At 37.2% G+C, this 21,365-nt stretch overlaps 1 protein-coding gene across 4 annotated transcripts in view; it reads right to left on the reverse strand.

The window, feature by feature from the left end:
• The window catches only part of FRYL (FRY like transcription coactivator), a 194,466-nt gene that overhangs the window by 22,222 nt on the left and 150,879 nt on the right, over nt 1-21,365 (reverse strand). For 2 of the 4 annotated variants that reach the window (XM_043970629.1, XM_043970630.1), the window contains 10 exons: nt 18,305-18,502; nt 17,379-17,540; nt 16,673-16,747; nt 16,248-16,424; nt 14,211-14,219; nt 13,635-13,838; nt 11,396-11,569; nt 6,992-7,242; nt 5,426-5,633; nt 380-529 (listed from right to left, as the gene is read on the reverse strand). In XM_043970629.1, the coding sequence (XP_043826564.1) occupies nt 380-529; nt 5,426-5,633; nt 6,992-7,242; nt 11,396-11,569; nt 13,635-13,838; nt 14,211-14,219; nt 16,248-16,424; nt 16,673-16,747; nt 17,379-17,540; nt 18,305-18,502 (1,608 nt within the window). The remainder of the gene's footprint in view (nt 1-379; nt 530-5,425; nt 5,634-6,991; nt 7,243-11,395; nt 11,570-13,634; nt 13,839-14,210; nt 14,220-16,247; nt 16,425-16,672; nt 16,748-17,378; nt 17,541-18,304; nt 18,503-21,365) is intronic. The other 2 variants (XM_043970632.1, XM_043970631.1) reach the window with 1 other exon arrangement.

Genomic DNA, 21,365 nt, shown 5'->3' on the forward strand with positions numbered 1-21,365 from the left:
CTCAGGTACTACCTATTTCCATGCCAATAATATCGCGCCCCCCCCCCCCCCCCCCCGGCCCCGCCAATTGATTCCCTGTCTCAAGGAGCTCATATTCTCTCTTGAGAAACAATAAATGCACAACAGAGATACAAAATATATATGAAATACATACAGGGCAATTTAGGGAAGCAAGCATTAGCAGCTGGCATAATCTGAAAAAAAAAAAGCCTCACAGAAGCCATGGTAGATGAGCTAAAGTAAGGCAAATGAATCTAAAATTGGCAACACAAGATGTATATATTGACCTCCCCCCACAATTTAAAGCACTTTTAGCTAAGATTTTTCACTGCATGACAACTTCTAATTCCTTATATTGGGCCCACATGTGACATTTTACCGTTTCAGCATCCACAAAGACTGTTGGACATTCTGAACACATCATCATTACTTCTAATGAACTTTTAAACTTTGTTCCAATTCGTTGGAGACTCTCACCAAGAAAACTAACTGAATCATTTGTTATAGACCCAAATTTTCTTTGAATGGTCTAGAATAAAACAGAGAGAGAGAGAAAACTAGTTATAAACATATTATACATAGATTTACAGGTATCCTTCAATCTTTATCTTTAATTTTATTAAAAATTAAACTTTATAGTTCTGAAAATTACATTTTAAAACTTTCAAAACTCCATTTTTGGAAACAAATAACATCAGAGAAGTAAACTAGGCATACATGCTTGTTTATCTGACCATCCCTGAATCTAGTCCTGAAGAATCAAGAATCCCCAAGAAAAAACACATGAAATAAATGGTGAATCACCTGAAAAATTGTTCAGCTCTACTAATTGAAGAAATTAAAATCAAAACATCTTTGAGATTACTCAGTTTTTCTCATGCAATGCGTATGTGTTAAGTGCTACCTCAATGTTGACAGGACTGCAAGGAAATAGGTATACTACTACTGGTTTTATAAATTGGGACAATCATTTTGAAGAGCAATAAGATAATCCATAGTAAGTCATATAACCGAAAATACATTTTGACCTAGTAGGGTACAATTAGGAGTGTTTCTTAAGGATTTAACTAAATGGAAAAGAAAAAGGTCTATCTGCACAAACAAATGCATAGCTGCTTTATTTGTAGAGTGAAAAAATTATAAACAACCTAAACGCCCATCCGTTGAGGAATGGCTGAACAAACTGGGGGCCATCAATGTAATGTCCCATTAAAGATGAATAATAATACAAAGATACATAAGAATATGGAAAGACAATAATAAAATGAAGGAATCTTAAACTGAGGTCCACAGATAGATTTTAAGGACTCCATGACCTTGGATAGGAAAAACATTTAGATTTTCTTTTCACTACCAAAGGATTTTCTTTGTAATTCCATATATTTTGTTGTTCAATCATTCAGCAATGTCCAACTTTTCACAAACCCATGGCCCATAGCACACCAGGCAGGCCCTTCTATCCTCTACTATCTTCTGAAGTTTGTCCAAGTTCATGTTTGCTACTTTCATGACACTATCCATCTCATGCTCTGCTGTCCCCTTTTCCTTTTGCTTTCAATCTTTCCCAACATCAGGGCCTTTTCCAATGAGTCTTGACTTCTCATTATGTGGCCAAAGTGTTTAAGCTTTGGCTTCAGTGTTAGACCTTCCAGGGAATAGCATGAATTAAAGTACTGACTTATTTGGTCTCGTTGCTGTCCAGGGTTCTCTCAAAGTCTTCTCCAGCACCAGAATTTGAAAGCCTCAATTCTGCAGCTCCCAGACTTCCTTATGGTCCAAGCCTCACAGCCATACTGGAAAAAACTATGGCTTTGATTATACGGACCTTTGCTGGCAAGGTGATGCTGCTTCTATTTAGTATAATGTCCAGACTTGTCAAAGCTTTCCTTCCAAGGAGCAAGCCTCTTCTAATTTCATGGCTGCTGTCACCTTCTGTAATGATCTTTGAGCCCAAGAATATTAGAATCTGACGCTGTTTCCCTTTCTTCTTCCTCTATTTACTAGAAAGTGATGGGATCAGTTGCCAGGATCTTAGGTTGTTTTGATCTTAAGCTTCAAGCCAGCTTTTACACTCTCTTCTTTCACCCTCATCAAGAGGCTTCTTAATTCTTCATTTAAAACATTATTCTGAAAAGGGGTTCATAGGCTTCACCAGACTGACTGTCAAAAGTCAACAACATAAAATAATAACAGTCCCTAAACTAGAAAACTAGCATAAATACTATGACAATATAAAAATGACAAACAAAACATTATGATCATACAGGTAGTAAGAGGACAATCAGAGACTGGAAGGTGACAAAGTGGATAATGTGTTATTGGTATTGAAAATGTGTTATTGTCGTAATGAGACAGTACAGAGAAAAAAAGAGTAAACGTGTCAAGTCTTGGCCTAATAAATATGCTTCAAAGGAAAGTAGGTTAGGCATGCTCATACTGCAATTCACAAACATGCACTAAAAGAAATGAAACTTTCTAAACTTGAAAAAGGACACTGAAGGAGAATAATATGACAGTATCATTTTAGAAAATGACACTACCAGCATGTGTCCCGTGACTCAGATAACCTTTATGACTTTTTAAACAGGTGTCTGGACTACATCCCTTTTCCAACTCTGTCTCAAGTGCCTTCAAAGAACAGCTTAGCTACCATTTCTTACATGAAACCTTTCCCAAGTACCTAAATCTTTAGTCCTCTCTCTGAAATCACTTTGTTATTTTATTCCTGTATGTTTTATTTCCCCAATGGATTACAGTCCCTTTAAGGTGGAGAAAAAAATAATGCATGCCTAGAGAGGTGGAAAGAGGATGGAAGCAGAGTTAGTGTTTTGCTAAACAATGTGGAAATTAAGAGTAATGTGAAGGGTGGTAAACCCTCATTATGACATGTCTCCTTTTGAGACAATACAAACAAAAAGTAAAAAATGAACAAATACCAAGTCTCAGTGGAGACTTCTTGTCACTGAGGTATGAGGGGCACTAACTGGTTCACAGCAGAGATGAACTCTTATTTCTGAGGCAGACCAGAAATTTCTCTTTTACCTCTGATGCAAACTATTTCTCCATATATGACTATCTCATGCCTCTTCTGTATAGGAATTTGTTTATAATGGTGAGAAGTATTCAATAGACAGTGAAAACTAGGTCTAAATTTTACTATGGTGCCATGAAAATCTGCAAATTGAGTATCCTATTATAGTGAATGCTGGGCATATGGAATTGTCCCTGCCATCAAGGATATTATAATCTAACTAGAGAGAGTGCAGATAACTAAGCAATACACAAAGAAGTGTGGAGGAATGTCAAACAAATAGCATTAAATATTACATATTTTAAGAGCTCAAAGAATAGAATGGGCTCAAGTGCCAAATGGAGAAATGGGTAGCAGGAATTTAAGAGGGCCTTGAAGACTGGACAGGATTTAGATAGGGAGAAGTGGAAAGGGCACTGGGGGAGGGGCACTGTATAAACAAAGGCAAAGATACTTGTACTGCACAATTAAGCATTTATTTACATGTTTATTCATATTATATGCTGATATTTTCACATAAATTACTCTCATCTCCCTAATTCAATCATAATTTTGAGTTTTATAATAGTACTATCTTATATTTATACAGTGTGAGAAAATAATTAGGTTCAGCTAAACTCAGGGCCTAATCCTGTGTAGGGTGTACATAGAATGGAGAGAGAAACTACACTTATCTGAATTCACCTTTGCCCTCAGGGGGTCGGTCTCCCACTAGACCTTGATTGTCATCATAGGAAAACTTTTTAATATGGGCCACCCTCAAGTCACATTGATCGATAGAACTGAATGATGCTGACCAATGAACTCTGATCAGCATGTAGTGGCGGGCCTCTATCAAATGAGGATAAAAGTCAGGAACACAGGAGGCTCCTGGCCAGTGACATCTTGGAATTCCCTTTTGGACTGGACCTGCTGGTGAGCGCTCCCTTCTTAGGACAGGGCAGGCTGTTAGGACATGTGCTCTCTCTTAGAGACAATATGGCACTGGGGAGGGGGGTTCTGTTTGTGTTAAATGCCACACAATCAACTCTTTACTAACATTTAATGTGCTTTAATAATAAATACTGCCTAAACTGATACAACAGCCATTAATTTATAAGTAAGGGGCAGCTAGGTGGCGCAGTGGATAGAGCACTGGCCCTGGAGTTAGGAGTACCTGAGCTCAAATCCGCCTTAGACACTTAACACTTACTAGCTGTGTGACCCTGGGCAAGTCACTTAACCCCAATTGCCTCACTAAAAAAAAAAAAAAACACAAAAATTTATAAGTAAAAATATTTTAGAAAAACCCACTCTAGCCACCAATACTTAGCTAGAAACAGCTAGCCCCCCAATATTTTAAATAAAACAATAGTGCTTTATAGTTTGCAGGAGGCAGATAGGTGATTCAGTGGATAGAGTGCTGGGCCTGGAGTTGGGAAGAACTGAGTTCAAATCTCAGACACCTGATAGCTCTATGACTCTAGGCAAGTCACTTAACCTGTTTGCCTCAATCCACTGGAAGAGGAAATGTTAAACTACTCCGGTATTCTTGCCAAGAAAGCACAATGGACAAAGAGTTAGACACGACCAGACAACTTGTGATTTATAAAGTGTTTTTCATCCTAGAAGGTAAGTAGTAGTATGATTAAGCTTTTCAAAGGTGAGGCAGGCAACCAGGGTCCCACAGTAACTAAGAGGCTGAGCCTTGCTGTATTGACTCAGTATATCTGGGATCTCTATGCTTACTTAGCACAGTCAAGGACATTTAATAGGCACCTAGATTTACCCTTAGACAGTAAGTTATATATTATAATTTCACTTTGGGGACCTTAGGATCAAAGAAGAAATAGCTCTGAATCCTTTTGATAGGTACCAATCCAATCTGTGCCTTAGGGGGATTTTAATGAATGCTACCACTTCAATAAAAAAACATTTATTGAGTGCCTATTGTGTACAAGGCCACACACCATTCCTCATTTTCAAAGAACTCACCTCCCAATGAGATAAATACAAAATGTATATGAATAAATCCAACTTATGAGGAGACAGCTAGGGAAGAACCGTGTAGAGGACCCCCAGAAAGAAAGGGACACATGGGCAGAGCTCTGCTAAGATTCCCAGATGGAGACAGATGAGGAGGGTGTGTATTTCAGGTTTGGAGAACTGCTTAAATGAATGCATGAAATGCCGAGTTTGGGGAAGGGTTTGGCTAGAGAACAGCCAAAGTGAAGAGGTATAAAGTAAGGCTGGAATCACATGGCTGTGGGGGTGTTTGAAGTGCTCAGAAGCACTGCCTAGTTCCTGTGGTTGGAAGGTAATGGTACCATTAGAAGACTTTCCAGCAAGAGAACCTGATCTCAAAAAGTGTAACAGCAGGAAGGGAGAACTTTGGAAACCCCAAACCTCACTGACCTGAAACAACCTGGAGAACACATGGAAAGTGAAGACAGCACAGGATCCATCTGTGTCAGAAAGCATTTGGTTGACATGACAACGCCAGGCTTCTTCTTCATCATCATATGCTACTGGTTGAAAAGCTGCTATTATGGCAGAAAGAAATGGCGATGGTGGTGGGGAAGTCTGGATTTCTGGAAAGCCATCCTGCTCTTCTTCATCTTGGCTGTTAACATAAACATTAACAAGTTAATCAAAATGCTTTGTAAAAAAATAATCTACATTGCAAGTACTACTGATCTGGGCCCAGCAATCAACCAGCATCAAATTTACATAAATATTCAATATGACACACACCAAGTCCCTAACTGGAACTGTACTATCAGGCTGATTAGTTCTAAGATTGCTAATACATCCCTCAAATTTATCTCCCTGATTCCTACTTTTCTCATCCCTGAGAACAACAATTATTAGCACCTCAGCCAGAGACCTCTACCTATCCTTTTATTCTTTTTCTGGGCCCCTGCCACCGCTCTCTGACCTTATTTACTTTAACGGAAATCAATTTCAAATTTATTTTTATTAAAAGTATCCTATAACCAAATATACTACCAGTATTTATTACTGCTAGCTGTAATTTATTACTGTGCTGGTTGAAATATACAAAAAAAAAATAGGAGAAGTGGTTTCCATCTGGGAAGAACTTAAATCTTCTTGGGAAGATAATATACAAACAATTCCAGGAGAAAATGAAACAGTATACAATAAAACATTTAAATTTATTAATTCAAACTGTAAGATCCAAAGGATTTCATAGACTGGAGAAATCAGTGTAGATTAAAGCATTTGGGGAAAGTTTTGGAAGAGGTAAGATCTGAGTTGATTATGGAAATATTAATGTGGTAGTTGACTAACATCAACATATAAATATTTATGATATATAAAAATAAGTTAGAATAGCTAACAATTACTAACACTTTAAAGTTTGTGAAGCATCCTAAATACATTTTCTACCCAGATCCTCATAATAACCCTGGGAGGTAGATAGCATAGGTGTTATTAAGGTATCCTTATTTTATAGATGAAGAAACAGAGCCTTAGAGGGTTGTTTTTAAGAGTCAGATGTAAAATCTGAATCCAGGTCTTCCTGATTTCAGGTCTAGCTCCACCCCACCCCCCAATCTATCATTGTTTAACATAAGAACACCAAATATGCTCTGCAGATGGCTTAGATTATTGTGGTTCCTAAGCAAAGATATGAAAATATTGGTAAATGAATACCACACTATAAAACACTTCACTTTTTTTTTTTGGCAGGGCAATGAGGGTCACAGAGCTAGTAAACGTCAAGTATCTGAGGCCAGATTTGAACTCAGGTCTGGTGCTTTATCCACTGTGCCACCTAGCTGCCACCAACATTACACTCTTTAAAAAGAAATGTTAGCTTATAGGAAAAAATATGTTGAAAAAAAACTTCAAGAGAATCATGTAGATGAGAAAGCAGGAAAGTTTTCTAAGAAATGAGAAAATACAAAATGTCAATGTTACAAATACCCCTTCTATTATAAAGGAGCTGATTCTCACCTAGACAAACCTGAGAAGTCAGCTTCTTCTTCTTCACATCTTTCATCCAGCTCTTTTAAAGCAAGGGTAACATCCTCTTCACACACTGATTCAGGATAGCTTTCAAGGGTTGGGGGCTCTGGGATTTCAGTTTCTTCTAATTCAAGAATTTCTTGACACATGAGAGATTCTTGCTGTTCTTGCATAACATAGGACCCTTCATCTTCAGAAGGCATGCTAACATGTTCATCTTTTAATAATGAACGTCCATCCTGTAAGCAAGCAGTTTTCATTAGTTTAAAAAAATTTTAATAAAGCAAATTCATTACAATATTCACTGTCCAATCCAGCCCAACAACCATTTATTAAGTGCCTACTCTATATGACATTGTGTGTGGCCCTGATAATAGATAAAAAAAAATATAAATGTCTGCCCTCGATAAGCTTTCCTTTTCCCATGGGAAATCTAGAAGAAATGACACGGCTACTAGCCCACTTCTCTGTTGATAGTTATACTTTCTTATTCTCACAATTTTACTTTGAGTATCTTTAAATATAAGTAATCTTTAGTCATAGTTCCATTTTAGATCACTGATTCTAATGAAGGGGTCACTAGTTCAATCACTTACATTCTTAATTTCCATTTCCTCTTCTGTAAAATCTGAGTGTTGAACAAGACATTCCCTTTAAAACATTGTAAAAACTATAAAATGCTATTGATATGATTTCAAAATGTACTTGCAACCATATAGCAATAGAAATGCTATGTCTTCTGATAATCCATGGCTTTGATTTACAACTTAAAAGCAAAGGTTCTTTTACCATCTTTAGGCTTATAATAACTTTCAGCACATACCACTAAGTTTCTAGTCATTGGATTTGTTTTTAAATTTCCCTTATAAATGTCCCCCCGGGAAAAATGTTAGCATGGAAGACATTTAAAAATTAATATAACTGAAAGTTCATTTTTCTAATAAGATGAATACTAAAGAGCAAGTGTAGTTTAGATGCCAAACCCCATGAAAGTAAAGATCCAGTATAAAATGTACTCAAACTTGTCTCTTCCAAAATTTAATGATGTAACTTTAGTACAGTTTAATATTATACAGTCCCAAAGGGGAAACATTAATAAAGTATATTACCTATATGGCACTTCCCCAGGGTCACACAGCTAGTTAAGTGTCAAGTGTCTGAGGCCGAATTTGAATTCAGGTACTCCTGAATCCAGTCCACTACACCACCTAGCTGCCCCGCCTAGTGGATATTTCAACTGCATATTGAATATTCTGAAGTTCCTTAAGCATTTCCAGTCAGTATGTTCAAAAATAAATTCAGTATCTTTACTTCTAAACTTGCCCTGCTTTCAAACTTATTTTTTTCAAGGACAGCAACATTCTTTTGGTCACTCAGGTTTGTAACTTTTTTAGTGTTACCCTTGATTCCTCATTCCTCCTTCACCCATATGTCATTCTTTTTCTTTCCTGTAGTCTGTGATGAAGAGGTAACCCCTTCCTTGACCAGGGCCAGTCTCTCTAGATGTACTTTTTTTTTTTTTAGTGAGGCAATTGGGGTTAAGTGACTTGCCCAGGGGTCACACAGCTAGTAAGTGTTAAGTGTCTGAGGCCGGATTTGAACTCAGGTACTCTATCCACTGCGCCGCCTAGCTGCCCCTAGATGTACTTTTGATTCCCCTCACTTTCCATCTCTTCAGCACAACTGCCTATAAAATTATCTCCCACCTTCAATTTTCAATCTTTCCTCAGCTACTCACTCCCTTCCTACCCAATGCCTATCCGAATAAGATATACTTTAATAAGTGGCTTACTTCTATTTAGGATGTAACATGAAAAGATTCCCGCCCCCCCAACTAAACCATAGATTATTTTCATATTTGTTTGAATATTACAGTCAATATGGCTTCTGAAGGCCTTATTATAAATTGGTTATAGCACTCTAAAAACCATTAAAAAAAACAAACAAGTATCTCAATCAGTTAAGGGACCTCAATGCCTTTATTACCTGTTTTTGAACATTTTACAACCAACTGTTTGACTGTGGGCAAGTCATTTAACTTCTAATTAGTTTCTTTATCTACAAAACGAATGGACTGGACTCCTCTCGCCTTTAAATTTCCATTTTGTAAATGGAATCTTCTCTTAAGTGCTACATCTCTTTTAAACTATTTATGTTAAGAATTAAAAAAAACCTCAAGAGGGAAAAATAGAATAAACATTAGTTCTAAACATCTACAAAGTTGGAGACAGTTTTCCACAATAGTAGGGCTTCTGAGCCTCAGATTGAAGTAATAGAGGTTTCCTTTCCCTGGCATGCAATTTACCTTTTATTGGGTGTTAGCCACAACATAACATTTCCAATATTATTTCACAATACTGCTCTTCATGTACTCTGCAGTCCAGCCAAATTTTCCTACTTAATGTTTCTCAAATTCAGCATTGCATCACCCATTGATAAACCTTTTATAGGATGTCTTCCCCCATGGCTGGAATTTACTATCTCTTCACATCTGCCTTTTAGAATTCTTAATTTCCTTCAAGTCAAACATTTCTTAAGGGCTAATTTTGTGCCAGACACTGTACTAAGAATTGGGAATATAAAGAAAGGCAATATTTGTCCATCTTTCCCTTTTTTGGTGTATTATGTGGAGATTATTCTCCTCCCAAAAAAACCACAATGATAATCTATAGTAGCTATGGTAAATATTAACTGTGATATCTGATTCATTTTTTTACTCTAGACCTCTGATTTCATTAGTATAGTAAAAACACTCAATGAGAAAACTCTCTACCAAAGCAGGTCAGTTCCTCTTCTGAAACTTAGAGAAGCCTGGGCTACAGAGAAGCTGAGTGAGTCTCCCATAATCTCACAGGAAGTATGTGCTAGAGATAGGACTTCAACTAATGGCTTCCCAGCTCTCTATCCAGATGATCATCTATTATGCCACTACTTCTCAAATCAAAGTTATTCTGCTTGATTAAACACTTATAATATGACTGTGACAGATTTTACTTTTGCTATTTAGTTTAGCAGCTACTAGAAGGAACACGAGCTTTTCACTAAGTAGACACCCTACATTATTATAGTCGACTATACTATCTACTTCGTGACGACCTATTCAGTATTTTTATTAGATATGATGTGTATACATAAAAATATTTTTCCATTTCAGTGTAGAGATACATCTACAACTATATAACACTCCTATCTCATCACTGCCTTCTGCCACTCTTGGGCGGGGGAAGGCAGGCAAGGCTCCTAACCTCCATTTAAGGAAGGAATTCAGTTCCTTCTCCTCATTTCTTACCTGGCTACACTTTGAGACTTCTCTGACTTCTCCACCATCTCAGCACCAACAACCCGACCCCCCCTCCCCCTTCTCCCATTAGATTGTAAATTCCTAGAGGACAGGGATTGTGTGTGGGGGGTCCCCCCCTTTTTGTATTTGTATCCCCAGCACTTAGTAAAGAGTTTGGCACATAGTAGATCCTTTTTTGGGGGAGGTGTGAGGCTAAGGATGGGAAAGATGAGACCCACAAACAAAAATATACTAATTACTCTACCAAAGATGGGTCATGTGTAAAGAACTTGAGAACAACATTACTAAATTAGAGAAATAACTTTAAGTTCTATGCCCCAAATAACATACCTAACAAGAAGAGAATTTATGACAGTATTATTTTGGTAACAACTGAGAGAAAATGATTTTCTAATATTTAGCAATGCTCTGGCAAGTTTACTTCACTGACACCTATAATGGAGCAAGATTAATTTAAAATTTCACCTTTATGTTCATTTCCCCCTAAAATGAATGAAAAGGCTACAGTAACTACTTTTAAAAAATTAATCATCTACAAAAGTCAAAAAAGCAGCTAAGATACTCACATCTTTTTGTTCAGTCATTAGCTTGAAATCTGGCTTACTCCTCACAGGCCTTTCCAAAAAACATAATACTAGGGTTCCAAGGTCCTTTTTAAAGTATTTGATTGCACCAACTGCTAACACAGCTGGCCTGAGGTTTTAATCCCAATCACAGCACAAATCAATAAACCCAAACACAAAGCAAAAAAGGAACAAAGCAGTATTTTCAAAGAAAATAAAGTGTTGTAGAAAGATGATCACCATCTCCAGAAAAGCATTTAATACCATTAACTTAATGTTATTCTGCACTACCAAATGCTTATTGAAAACACTTGCAATTATTTTTAACCTGTGGATTGTTTCTTGAAATATAGCAACTCTTAATTTTGAGAAGACGTTAACAAAAAATACAATTTAACACATTCCCACAGGTTAGAAATACTGAAGACAAATTAAATGATCAGTGTAACAGATGAAAATTCTTTGGAAAGAAAACAGAGTAGTATGAAAGTGCTAAGGAGAGCCCTGATCAGCCATGCACCAGCCCACCTGTCTCCCCACCTCAGGCAGCTGGTTGTTAGCATTATCTAGAGAAGCTTCCACGCTTGGGCTGTCAGTTCTGATCTGAAGCACTTCTGTGGTGACACCGCTAGTTGAATCCTGGCATTGAGGAAGGGAGTCTGGGTGGTCTGGCATGTCATCCAGAGGTGATTCATTGTTTAACTAAGAGGATGAGAAAAAGCAAAATTGTATATAAATTTAGGAGTCAATGATAGTTCCAAAGATTGTAGAAGATCAAGTTTATATTGCAAGACATTGTGTTGTCTGGGTTAAAATATTTGTTTCAGAATTTCTTGAATTTTTTTCCTTTCAAAAACAACCATCACAGGTATCAACATACTCATTAAAGCATCAGTAGAACTAAAATAGCCATGAATACAAGTAAAACTTAACTAATGCAAATATTTTTAAAAAACATAAAAAACTGATTTCATTAGTGGAGCGAACTCCTGGTGAGAAATAACTTCCTCCATCAGGGTGGATGGGCATCTTCACTTCCACTTAAGAGTCTTAGATTGGTGTCTGAGACACAGAGGGGTAAAATGACTTTACTCGTGTCCCACAGCTAGTAAATGTGATAGGAAGGAATTGAACCCAGGTTTTTCTGACTCCAAGATTAGCTCTCAATCTACTATATCATAGTGCCTCTCATGCTAATACTATTACAGTGAAAACAGCTGTACCTCTGACACTTAGTTTTTTATTACCCAGCTCTTTATGCCTATGTCTGTCTCACATCCTTCAACTAGACCAGAAACCCCATGAAGCCTTAAGATTGGCCTTCACAGAGCTTTGAATCTCTTCCAAACAGCCCTTTCTTTCCAAGAGCAGTTTTCATGAAGCATCCCTAATTTCTCTAGCTCAGAGGTCCTTAATTTTTCTTGTGTCATGAATACCCCCCCCCCCATCCCTTGTAAAGCCTATGGATTCCCTTCTCAGAAAAACATTTTAAAATAAATGAAGGAAATGTTAAATTCCAGAGACATTGTATTTTTCCCCCATTCATGTTCCCATATACCTCTGGTTAAGAACTCCTGCTCTGGAGCAATGCGATCTTTCCTTCCTTATAATACTGTCTTTTGATCTTTTTCACATACTATTATGCCAATTTGGTATCATGGACATTTGTGAATGTGTAGTATGCCCTGTTAGCTCATAAGCTCCAAGACTGCAGAGACTATATGTTAGTCAATTGTTGTCCTCAGGGATCTACACATGATAGATGCTTTATAAATATTTGTTGAACTTTTGATATTTCCTCTTTTTGGTTTCTGTCCAGAGCTCCAGCCAGTAAGATCATTTTGTTTCAGTTTTTGTCATCTACTTTAAGTTATCCTTCCTGGCTTTATGTCATCAGAAAATGTGGCACTCAAGGCTAGCAAGCTCTTTAGCCTCGAGGGCTGTGACTGAAGGAAGCAATGGCATTTCCACTGCACTTTCGAGTTTGTAATGTCCTTTGGAAACAGGACCTTCCTTGAGCCTCATAACTATGAGATGTTATTAGCCCCATTTTATAGAAGGCTCTGAGAGATGAAGTGTCTTGGCCAGGGTCCTGAATTTAGTGTTGTCGGCAGCAGGCTTCATCTACTACATCCCTGCTATTATTGGTGAATGAGTATGGAGAAAGGGAGGAAAAGCAATGGGGCGGGGTGGGGAGCGCATAGCTAACCCACTGCTGTTACTCAAAAGTAGTATTCAAAACTCCCGTGACATGGATAATGATGAGTAGTTTCACTTTAACATCTCATAGCTGACTGGACTCTAATGAAATCAAGTGCAGTTTATATACCAAGAAAAGAGGTCAGTTTCCCGGATATGAGGAAAAGAAAAACTAAATGAATTCATAGGTTGATAAATGTCTAAAGGTCAAATGGAATTTAGGTCATCTAGACCATAGCTTCTCAAACAGTGGGTCGAAACCCCATATGGGGTCATATAACTGAATGGGGGGTTGAGAAAAATTTGGCAACAGGAAAAGGTTATGTATCCCTATTTTATATACCTACATACCAGGGGTTATGTAACAATTTCTCTGGTGAAAAGGGGGTCACAAATGGAAAAAGTTTAAGAAGTCCTGCTCTAGACTAACAGATAAGGAAGTTGAGACCCAGAAGTGTGATGACCCACAGTCACAAAGAAAGCAGCAGAGCCAGGGCTTCAACCCAGGTCCACCATGCTTTCCATTTACCACACTACTTCTCAATCATTTGGCAAAGTGGAGATTTACCATCTGGGAGCGGGAGAGGATTTGGCTGGCTGTCAGGGCTGCTTCCTCTTCAGAGGACTCATCAGTATCTTCCTGATTGGTCAAGTTGAGGCTGGGTGTGCTCCCAGAGTACTGACATTCCTGAAGGGAGGGCGTGTCCCCTTTGTCAATGCTGTCAAGTGACCGCCTACGGACTCCCCAGTTAAAATTGTCCATACTTTCACCCTGTAAAACAAGATAGTTACTTTATAACCACTTTTGAAAATATAACATTTGGAAAACATGTAACAAGTAGAAATATCACCATAAACATCATAAACAGAGTTTCAATCAGCCCTTTAATTAAAAAAAATGTTATCATGTTATTAAATGTTTGCATTTAACTGGATCAAAACATGGTTGATAACCTAGAATTAACTTTAGACAATGTCTGAACTTTCTATGCATTATGATTTGGGACTAGCTAATTCTAATGTCTAAACCATATATATATATATATCTGCACTAAAACACAAACATAAGAGACTATGAAAGTACAAACAGACACTTCACAGATGACAACAGATTAACCAGCCCCTACACCAGGCTGCAACTTACCTGCAGCTCCTGGTTAGCAAAAAGGAAAACACACATAATTAGAAAAACAAAGACAAACATTTAAAAACAGTTTCTAACTGGGGGAAAATTATTTCTGATTTGCCAATGGTAAAAGACTGATTAAAGCTCTGGGTTAAGCTTTGCTCAGAACACCAGTATAGCCGGCCAAACCTCTCTTTCTGTACAATATAGTACGGAAAAGTCAGAGACAAACACTTGAAACAACATTTCTGTTTGCCTAAACATATAGAACAAATTGGTCAATGAATTTTTAAAATTCTAATTTCACACAGACCTACTACTTCAGATGAAATATTATAATGACTTAAAACTGTTCACAGTCAAAACAACATACAGGGTTCACAATTTAACGCTGTAGAAAGGCTATGCCTGATTTTTAGAAGTCATTTCTTATGTCCATTTAAACATTTAACAATCAATATCACAACCATCAATAGATAACCTATTCCTATTTCCAAAAGGTCAGAAAGAAATATAGGAATTGTAATTCTTACAATTTCTCTAAAGCCTTGTAAAGACAAATTACACCTTTAAAAATATTACATACTACAAAAATTATGACATACAATAATTTGTCAAAATATACATTTTAAGATTTATTAAGGTATAAAAGTTGCATTCTTCACGATTATTCAAAGTACAGGCATATCCTGCCTAACATCGTTAATTGGTTCAGTGAAAACACGATGATAGGTGAACTGATGTCCAAGGAGACAGTTTGTTAGGCACAGCGTAACAAATGGTCATCAGCTGAACAACATGGATTACAGTAGGGTGTTGTGACTTTTCTATTGTATTAGCAATGCTACTGCCAACTGCTCTGGGTCCGGGCCTCCTTATGAGGAATGTGCTTATATTTTCAGAAGGCCTCAGATAAGAGGACTTATTTCAGGCAGGTCTATTTGGGCTTTGGAAGCCATAATTCCATAAGAGCAAATTTTTTTTTGGAAAAAATGATGTAACTGCAAGTAGACCTAGAAATATAATAAACTTCTTGGTCTCTCAAGTCTTTCTGAATTCCTGTTAAAAATTATTGTTGCATTTAAAATCCTTAAAAGGAACTCTCATACTCTATAGATTCTTCAATAGGAAGAAAAAAAACTACTTCCTCACTATGGTATTGTCTGTTACAGAACAAACTGATGGAAATTTAATTTATGAATCTTTTGTTTTGTTTATATAAATCCTCACATTTGATCTAATATTATTGAGCTGAAAAAAAAAACACTCTACAAAGGAATAGAGTGATTAGTAATAGTGATAGGGGAAGGCAATAACTTTATCCATTCAGCCCAACTCATGCTACATTTTGTCTTATAATACAAAGTGCTAGTTGAATTTCTCATGCTGTGTAATATACTGTTTAATAAATAAAACTTCTGAGGATATAGAAAACTTTATAGCTAAAGCAACTTAAAGGAAAAGGATTCTTGGGCAAAGACAACTTGAAATTTGAGGGGAGAGGGGAACGTGATAATAAAGAAAATGGGAATGTTATAGGGAAAGATGTTCAGTGGTTTGCCACCAAGAAGAGTTCAAGAGGACAGGGCAGAAAGATGGCAATGGGGACATCTTTAAATATGATTAGTTTTTAAAACAGTATGTCATGCTGTCATAATGAAAATCATAATATTATTTTTCTCTTCTTAAGACAGTTACTTAAACACATGTATACTTTTACTTTTGAATAATGAATTATTTTGGTGGGGTTTTTGGCTATGTTTTTAATGATGCTAGAGCTTAGAAGGTTAACATGCAAAATTTTCCATTTTTAGAAATACATTTCAATGCTTAAAATGTCTATTGTTTAATAGTCTGTTTCTCCACTTTGAAGCTTACTGTATGTAATACATAAAATTGCATAAGAAGCTTCTTATTTCATTTTTATCCATTATAAATAATAAACTGGCCTTACAGTGAACTTTTACAAAGGACAAAATGGGTATGTTCTTAGTTCTCAGACAAATTTGATTTTTAAATACTCTAGCATTTACAAAATAAAACCCAGATTCTTACCTCTGCATCTTCCAGCTCAACATCTAAAAAGTCAAAATCCTTAAAGACTCCAAATTGCTGTTCGCTGCTGTTGTCCTCCACAGCCACTTCCTCCTCCTGAATTATTTCCTCTGTTGCAGAAATAAGACTAGTCTGCTGGTCTCCAGCTTCCAAATCTTCATTAGAAGAAAACACAACCTATAAAGGAAAGAAGAGAATAGTATTTCAGATCAGAACACAAAGTGACCCTACTCTAAATGGACAATGTCTTAAGAGGCAATTTTTCAAAACCTAATTTCTTAGTTGGCCATGAACTGTTATAAGGAACAATAAACTTCTTCTCAAGTTTAATATAGTGGTAGTTAGTAGATGAAAACAATGAGAAAGAATAATTTATATTTCTTTGTGTAGATTACATGATTATTCAATATTTACTATGAACTCACTGATGGATTCTTTGGGAGACCGGACTCTGGACCACAGAGTGACAGCACATTCATTAGCTTCTCTCTTGTTCTTCTCTAGGACACAAAAGCAGCATTCAGTGTCAAATGATGACAAATTAAAAAAAAAAACACGTATAGCACAAATGTTGTCTAGTAGAAAGGATATGAGAGAGAACCTAGCTCAGAATCCCAACTTTGTTACTTATTATCAGGCGAGTTACTTAACCATACCATTCTACAACTACGATCTTACTGCTTTCCCTTAAGGTCCTCAGGTCTTACTATCTGTCTTGCTTTTAAGTCATTCCCTTGGAGTTGTCATTTTGCATAACTTAAGGACCACTGGGCCTTGCCATCTGCCTCAACACTCAACATTTAGGCCTAAGCAGACTTCTCAAAGACCCTGCAGCTGAACTTGCCTTTATGTGTTGTCTCCCTCCAATCAGAGTGAGCTCCTTGAGAGTACAGACTGTCTTCCCTTTTTTTCACTTCTATTTCCAGCACTTAGCAAGGTAAATGGTACAGAGTAAGCTCTTAATAAATTCCTCCCTCCCTCCTTCTTTGCTTCTATCCCTCCATCCTTCCCTCCTCCCTTCATTTCTTCTTTCCTCCCTTTCCCCTCCTTCCCTCCCTTCCACCTTTCCTTCTTCCCACCCTCCCTTCCCTCTTTCCCTTTCTCTCCGCTGTCACCCTCCTTCTCGTATACCTGGGATAACTGTGGTCTCTTCCAGCTAACAGGCACAAGGGCATTTGAATTAGAACCTGATGAAGTTGAAGAGGTACTTCGAGTAACTGCAATGACTTTTGGTTTCCCATTTCTTCCAGCTGCACTATGTTGATCACCATATTTATTTCCAATAATTGGTGTCTATACAGAAGGGAAATAGTAAGCTTGACTCAATTCAAAACAGTATATGTAAATGGTACAGGAAATGAAATTTCTAAAAATCAATCTAAGAAACATGATATATTGTAACATTAGATACACATAATAAAGTGATAAAAATGTCAACCCTTGCTGTTAAATTTTTGGGGGGTCTTTAAGAGAATTCAAAGATGATTCTTTTAAATACTCTTAATAAAATCTGGTAAAAATTATCCTTATGATTAACAAATCAACTTTAAATTCTTTGCTATCTCGAACTTATCATCCAAAGATATTTTCTATTTAGCTTTGCGGTTTGTTGTAGCTTACTTGACTATATCTGATATTCTGGAATTCACTTTGTTTCATTCAAGCAAAACAACAACAACCGCAGCCTTCACTGTAATAACTCACTCAGAAGATACCATAAAGCCCAATTCCCCATTTTACCCACTTGTTCATCCCTTCCATCTTCCAAGGTCCATGCAGAGGGATGGCAATGCTAAGTACCACTTCAGAAAACACACGTGTACACTTGCTTAAACAAAACTCTCTCTTACACTTTCTCCCATTAAAGAGACAAAAACAAACAAACAAACAAACAAACCGCAACCCTACCACCAAGACTATTATTACATCTTGGGTACACAGGATTTTAATAGTCTTAATAAGGCAATGTTTAGATTCCATTGGGGGGAAACCCCCAAATATTATATAGGTTGTGTTTGTGTGATTTTAATACTACTTTGATTATGTAAAAGAATTACCTCAGATATATCAAAATGAAAATCTAATGTCTTTCCAGGCAACTCCTTGGAGACATTATTAAAAATTTTTGTAAATGATATCTCAGGAGAACCCATATCACTGCCATAACTCTTGGGGATATCATTAGGGACAACAAGACTTGCAGATCGGGATACCACCAGTTTTAATATGTTGAGGGCTTCTTTCCAGTATGGACTCTAATAAGAAATAAAAAATATATCAGTTACAATATTTTTCTTATACCCAAAGGAGCAGCCCAGAAAAAGATTCTCTTACAAATTATGTATTTTCTCTCTAAGATAACAGATACAGTAAATAAACATACAAAATGGAACCTAGATAATTTATTGCTCTTGAAGGATTTCCTAGGGTATAGGAAAAGATGAAAACCCCACAGAGGTGGGACATTTAGCTGTGCACATACACAGTACATACATTTGAAACAGTCAGATACAGTAACACATTATTTATTTACATGACATCCTTGGGAATGGTATGTCACTCATGATTAAATTTTAGCCCTTTAAATACCAAAACTCTTTTTAAAAAAAATAGCTAATATTTATATAGCACTTACTATGTACTTAGTTCTCTGTTAAGCACTTTACAATAATATCTGACCCTCATAACAACCTTGGGAAGTAAGTGTTATTTTTATCCTCAATTTACAGAAGAGGAAACTGAGGCAGAGATTTAAGTGACTTGCCTAGGTGGTACAGTGGATAGAGTGCAGAGCATGAAGTCAGGAAGACTCCTCTTTGTGAGTTCAAATTTGGCCTCAGACACCTAACTAGCTGGGTGACCCTGGGGAAGTCATTTCACCCTGTTTGTCTCAGTTCCTCATCTGAAAAATGAGCTGGAGAAGGGCATGGCAAACCACTCCAGTATCTTTGCCAAGAAAACCCCAAATGGGGTCACAAAGAGTCAGACACGACTGAACCACTACATAAAAGTGTCTTTAGGCTATGTTTGTGCTCAGGTCTCTCTGACTCCAGGCCCAGTGCTCGACATCTACTACGCCTCAACTGAGCTGCCTCAATTTTCAGCTGTGTTCCAAATGGATGAGATGATCTCTGTATAGGGGAAAGGTAAGCTTGCTCCAGAATGTAACTCCATTATTATGTGAAGGATACTATTCCTGCTCTAAAGGAACTTTTAGTTGCCCTAAGTCACCTATCATGTGCAAAGCACCATGCAAGGGGCTAAGATTACAAAGACCAAAATTAAAGAGTGATGAGCTTTAAGGAATCTCAGTTGTACAGAAAAAGACACTCAAGGCATTAAGTACTTTGTGAAACACAAAGACAAACAACACTTCCAGTTTGTAAATATCTTCTGTAGTACACTAAAAAAAAAAAAAAAAAGGAGGGGGATAAAAATATATGGAAAGGAAGATAAAGATTTAAGAGGGCACTGCATAAAAAGTGGTCATTAAAAACTTTGGTTAGGATAGTAAGGACTTATAGTAAGTAGTCTTCTAGTCACTGCTTCAGTAAAGGGTTATGGGAGCTAATTCTGCCCTCCCCTTTTTATACTTGAGATAAAAGGGCTGTAATGATTGGAGCGATGCCACCTGCTGGAGAGTTGCTGTAGGAAAGCTCCACCATGAGGAGAAGGCATCTGAGGGCAAGCCATGCGGTTTCTTCCTTGGTGCCAGGAAGTGACGTTTGCTTGTGGGTACTGTCAATCAAGGCTACCAGCCAATTAGCTTGGAGCTGTGTGTGCATGTGGATGGGATGTTCCCAGTTTCACAGGAGAGGCGAGTGGGAGGAAGAAGGGGCAGGGTGGGCTCTCTTGTCAGGACTCTCATGGAAAGTGGAACAGAAATGTGGGCTTCCTGAGATAGATAGCTGAATCTAGGCCTCTTTCTCTCTTCACCAAATTCTTATTCTCCTTAATAAATGCTTAAAAGTCTAACTCTTGCTAAAGCTTATAATTTATTGGTGGCCACTCATTAGATATTTTAGACAGACTAGCTAGAATTTTAGCCCCTTACAGGGCAATTAAAACCTTTTCCTGGGGCGGCTACGTGGCGCAGTGGATAAAGCGCCGGCCTCAGATTCAGGAGGACCTGAGTTCAAATTTGGCCTCAGACACTTGACTTACTAGCTGTGTGACCCTGGGAAAGTCACTTAACCCCCATTGCCCAGCAAAAAACAAAACCTTTTCCTACTCCCACCCCACAAAATCTATAAAATGAAGGAGTCGAAATAAGGGTCTTGGGGGTCCCTTCCACCTCCAAATCCATATATGGTCCCTGTAAGAGAGATAATGTCTTCACTTTTATAAATATTTATATCTATATATTTATATACATATACACACATATATTTATCAATATATCTGCACAATCACAACTCAACTATATTTTCAATGAAGGAACAATTTTAGAACCTTATTTTAGCTGCTCAAGGGAGTTGGCCTCCTATATTTCAATATAACACTGAAGAAATATGGTCTTATAGATCAAAGCTTCTTAAATGGTGGGTTGAGACCCTATATGGGGTCACATAACTGAATGTGGGTGTCACAAAAAGTTGGTAGTAAATGTTTGATTTGTACACCTATTTTATCTACCTATATACATGGGGTCGCATAAAAATTTCTCAGGTGAAAAGGGGTAAAAAAAAAAAGTTTAAGAAGCCCTGATATGGATAACCCCGAGCCTAAGAGTAAAGAGATCTAATGTTTGTTTTCCCAGAGTTTAAGAGGATATCAGGGGGGCAGCTAGGTGGTGCAGTGGATAAAGCACCAGCCCTGGATTCAGGAGGACCTGAGTTCAAATCCCCCCTCAGACACTTGACACTTACTAGCTGTGTGACCCTGGGCAAGTCACTTAACCCCAATTGCCTCACCAAAAAAAAAAAAAAAAAAAAAAAAAAAAAAAAAAAAAAAAAGAAGATATCAAGATATCCCATCAAATTGGGAGGATAGGAATATGTGTCAAAAGGATGCAATTCAAGTACCAAACCTATGGTATGTAAGAGAGCAAATAATTAAATACCTTTATTTATTCCTTCTTTTGAAATTGCATTTTTCTTTTTCTTTTTTTTTTTTTTT

The sequence above is a fragment of the Dromiciops gliroides genome, chromosome 6 (assembly GCF_019393635.1).
Source record: "Dromiciops gliroides isolate mDroGli1 chromosome 6, mDroGli1.pri, whole genome shotgun sequence".
NCBI lineage: Eukaryota > Metazoa > Chordata > Mammalia > Microbiotheria > Microbiotheriidae > Dromiciops > Dromiciops gliroides.